Source organism: Buceros rhinoceros, unplaced genomic scaffold (genome assembly GCF_000710305.1).
Source record: "Buceros rhinoceros silvestris isolate BGI_N320 unplaced genomic scaffold, ASM71030v1 scaffold37563, whole genome shotgun sequence".
Classification (NCBI taxonomy): domain Eukaryota; kingdom Metazoa; phylum Chordata; class Aves; order Bucerotiformes; family Bucerotidae; genus Buceros; species Buceros rhinoceros.
The window spans coordinates 2,779-7,358 of record NW_010402480.1 but is presented as its reverse complement, the minus strand read 5'-3'; the positions used below and the strand labels follow the sequence as shown (position 1 = coordinate 7,358).

Sequence of the window (4,580 nt, the reverse complement as noted above, 5' to 3'; positions counted from 1 at the left end):
GCAGTGGGGACCTGGCAGTGCTGGGGGAGCACAGGGATTTGATGAGCTTAGACGTCTTTTCCAACCCAAATGGTTCTGTGACGGGCCTTGACAAGGGCCCTGCTAGGCCATCTGGACCACCCCCCATCCCCCTGCCCTCTGCCTTGTTTGGCCTAATCAGTGATGCGCTCCATGGGTTGCTCCTGTGGTTGGTGTCGTGCTCCTCAAAGGAGAGCCTTGGAGAAGGAGGGATGCTGGTGAGGTTTGCAGCGATTGCAGAAAGCGCTGGGGATCAGGCAGCTCGACAGCGTGTTTATAGAATCAGAATCATAAAATCACAGAATCATTTCGGTTGGAAGAGACCTTTAAGCTCACTGAGTACAACTGTTCACCCAGCACTGCTGGGTCACCACTAAACCCGTCCATCAGCGTGGGAGGGGACAGCTGGGGAGGGCAGTGGGCCCTGCCAGCGAGATGTTGAGTTTCCATGCTGTCACCATCACACACACGCCTAGCCTGGACCCTCAGACCCAAAACCTCGGCGCTCACAGAGCCCCACATCCCCAACCATGCTGAGACCTATGTGGGAGCATGTGTCTTCCTCGTGCTCCAGCAGCTGCTCGTGAGCTCTCCGCTTCTCAGGTGCCCAGAACTCCTTGCAGAGCTGTAAATAAGACTCTGCTCCTCTTCCCTCACCCACCCTCTCTTTTGTGTGGATTTTTTACGCCGTGAGCGATTCCTGCTCCGCTGCTTTCGCTGCTCCCAAGAGCTGCAAAGTGAAATGAGCACACTCCAGTGCTTCTCGCTTTGTGGCCCAGAAACAGCAGCACGCTGTCAGGGCTCGAGTTCTTGGTGGTGTGAAGGTCGCAGGCAGGCAGTGCAGTGGTGGCCCATGTGCCTGCAGTGGTGGGCAGCAGTTGGGGGCTGGGGCAGCACCAGCAGGAACCCCCTTGCCGTGTGCCAGGGCTGGCCTGGTCCAACTCACCTGTGGGTTTCGCTGCTCTAGGGGAACCTGATGTAACTTTTGGGGTTGGGGGAAAGTCAGAGCTCCAGAAACGTGAAAGAACACAGACCGTGACCTGTTTCTGTGGTCAAGACAACTGTGGATGGTGCTCAGAAAAAGTAGGACTGAGACACCCAGCCGACACAAAATGGGCATTTGGAGCTATAACTGCCTTGAGGTTGTTCTCAGAACACTTTAAGAGAGAATTACAGTTATTGCTTCTCTGCACTTCACAGGGCTTCTGGAAAAAAAAATTATAGGAGGATTTAAATCTTAACGTCACAGTAAAGTTACTGAAAATATTAAATGCCTTTTGGTGATCTCAGCAATCTGCAGAAGATAAACTGTGCATCGTAAACACAGCCAAAATTAATGAGTGCCAAAAGGAATTAGTTTTCTTTCATCTTTTAAATAACTGCAGGTGGAAAATAGTCTAAAGGTGCTCTCTAGTTAGGGATCTGACTTTGCTGGGATATAGGTTCTCCCCTCACTCTGGGGTTTTTGCCCAATACTGACTATGAAAGAAAGTAAATCCCACGCACTGACACCGCCCCAAGCAGAGCTGGGTCCATTTCCACAGCAGTCGTGCGAGACACGTACGCCCTGGTCAGTAGCTGCTGCACCTGGAGCGTGGCCCGGCTGACTGCGCCACACAGGGTGGGAGAGGAGTGCCTCAGTTTCACCACTTCATCCACCGTCCGCAGAAAACAGGCGGAGCTGCAGGTCTCCTCTGCCCTGGTCGGCAGAGCCACGGTCCTGACGTGGCCACAGGTGTTAGCCAAGGTCTGCGCCCTGACGCATTTTGCTGCCCTTTTATGGTGGGACTTGACAAACAGATGTTCATGCTGCAGTGACCTTGGCGTGGCCATGGAAATGACGTGGGGCCAGTGCTCCTCACCCGCCCTGGGTGAAACCATGGGCAGTTCCTGCCTGCGTTTTGATGCGTAGGAGAACTCACCGCCAACATGCACGGGCAAAACCCGGCCCTGCACTGAGGAAGAAAACCCAACCGCAAATCCAGAGTCTGGGTACAAGCTACCGCAGCCCGGCTAGGCAGCTCTGCGTCTGCAATAGATTGGGGGGGAGGGGAGGAAGCACACCAAAACTGCTTTTTTAGTTATTACATACGTTAAAAAAAAAATAAAGTTGAAGTACATGAGGCTTGATTTTTCCGGGAATTGAAACCCCGCCCTTACCAGGCGTGGTGGCACTCTGCATCCTGAAGCTAGGACAGATACCTCACAGGCAGAGAGTCTTCCATGATCCTTGGCCACAGCCACACCTAACTGGAGAAAATTCCAGGTTCCTGAGTCTCCAGGAGGTTCTGGTCCTTTGGAAAAGAAGTGAAGCCAGTAAATTCATTGTACTCTGACACTTTGCTTTGTGTCTTCCGGCACCTCACAACCAACACTTTGTATTGGCAAAGCGGAAGGCAGGGCGTATCAACGAACAGATCTCCAACAACACCGACTAATCACTTCCTTTCCTGTTCTTGAGACGGGGGTAGGCAGAAACGTGCTGCTACACCTTCAGTGCGAGGGAAAGCGTGGCGCGTTTCCCACGTGAGCAAACAACCCACACACAGAAACGGCATGTTGGTGGTTGCGGTGTGTGCAGATTCACCCGTGCATTGTCCCAGCTGCCTCCACAGCCTCTTCAGAGCTTTTCTTCATTCTAAAAAAAGATGAGGTCATTTTAAAGATGTTAAGCAAATACACTAAACCTAAATAAGGCCACACTTCCAGATTCCAAGACATGGTAGACTCTAATGAAGCGGTGGGGCAGTTTATTTGGTTGTTAACTGAACAGACAGCCCTTAAGCACAGAGGTCTGCTTACATCACCCTACCTGCACCTGCAGGGCTTGCGCTGGGCTTCTGTCCTCGCCAGGTCCCTGAATGCAGCTGACACACGTGGGAGCAGGCAGCCTCTGCTTTCCAGAGCGCTGTGTGTGTCACGGGCTTTGGTACTCTGGGGCAGAGGCTGCTGGCCGGAGCAGGGAGGGGTGGACCTGGCAGCCCATTCCCCACCCTGCCAGATTTCCCCTGTGGCTTTAGGCAAGTGACTTGAATCCTGTGCCGCTGCCTGCCATCCTTTACCCGGTCGATAATGCTGGCCTGCCCCTGCCGGGTGCCACCAAGCTTGGCTGACGTCTCCTGAATGCTCTAGGACACTCGAGAGCCGCCCTGTAGAAGTGAAGCTCAGAGCAGCACATGCAGAGAGACGCGTGGCAAAACCACGGCATCACCTATACGGTGATGAGCTCTGCACCAACCGTTCCCTTTTGGGAAGGAGAATACAGCACTAAACAACAGCTGTGAAAACAAATACATAACAGTTTCCAGCGTGGAATAGCAGAAATGAGGAGCAGGGCAATGAAAAAGCAGAGAGCAGTCCCGCCAGCCCAGACCCAGTGGTTTATCCCCTGGTGTTTAAGTCCCCAGGGAAGCGGCACAGCCTCCGTAAGCAGCCAGGCACGCTGTAACCTGTGGGACGGCTGCGGGGCTGGCGTCGCAACAGATCCCTGCGGGCTGGCGGAGCTGGGCTCTGAGGGAGAACGGGAGGGACTTCTCTCCAGGGAGGTTTCGTGAAAGAAATACGGTGTGGACAACGGAACCGACTGGGGGAGGAGGAAGAGTGCCCCTGGTGGTTTAAAGCAAATCAACCCTCCAAGTTGCCCGGTGACATTAGGAGAGTTAGACGGTACTTGTGTTTTCCAGCTTGGCTCAGTGAAAAGTCCCCCTCTCCCCTCTTCTCCCCGTTGCAGTGTTGGAACTGTTCAACTGTTTAACAAAAGCTGGGGGGAGCTCGCACATGAGTTTGCTCTGTGATGGTAATAAGGAAAGGCACTCTAGCAGCTGTTTGCTGAAACTAGAACCCCTTGTTCTTAGTAAAGCACAGGAGGATCCACACCAGGACCCCTTCAGCTGGTCCGGACCAACCAGATCTAACCACAGCTCAGCCTTACAATCCATTTTATCTGAGCGCTTGCTTTAGAGGACAAACAACCACAAAAGACAAGAATTATCCATTTTTGAAGTGGAAACAAAAAGCAGTAAAGCTCAGCTCTGAATCCAGAGCTAAATAGAAATGTCTGATGTAACATGTGCAGTCAGAAGAAGAGTCCTGGCTGACAAGCAGTGTTCCCAGGGACGGGGGCAGCAGCAAACGCTGGTGCCGGTGCCTTTCCTGACAGCTTGTGTTTGGTCTTTTCGCAGTACGCCACGACTGGCTGCTCTCTGACGCTCCACCACACAGAAAAGCCAGAACACGAAAACATCTGCGAGTATCGCCCCTACTCCTGCCCGTGCCCCGGTGCCTCCTGTAAGTGGCAGGGGTCTTTGGAGGCCGTGATGTCCCACCTCATGCACGCCCACAAAAGCATTACCACTCTCCAGGGAGAAGACATCGTTTTCCTGGCCACGGACATTAACCTCCCGGGGGCGGTTGACTGGGTGATGATGCAGTCGTGCTTTGGCCACCACTTCATGCTGGTGCTGGAGAAACAGGAGAAGTACGAAGGTCACCAGCAGTTCTTCGCCATTGTGCTGCTCATCGGCACCCGTAAGCAGGCGGAGAACTTTGCATACAGACTGGAG

At 53.3% G+C, this 4,580-nt stretch overlaps 1 protein-coding gene across 1 annotated transcript; it reads left to right on the top strand.

Moving 5' to 3' along the window:
* Positions 1-4,199: 4,199 nt before the first annotated feature.
* LOC104490380 (E3 ubiquitin-protein ligase SIAH2) lies at positions 4,200-4,580 on the top strand (the record flags this gene model as incomplete). The annotated part of the gene is made up of 1 exon (XM_010132653.1): positions 4,200-4,580. A coding segment is annotated over one exon (381 nt), but the record flags the coding sequence as incomplete, so codon positions are not given.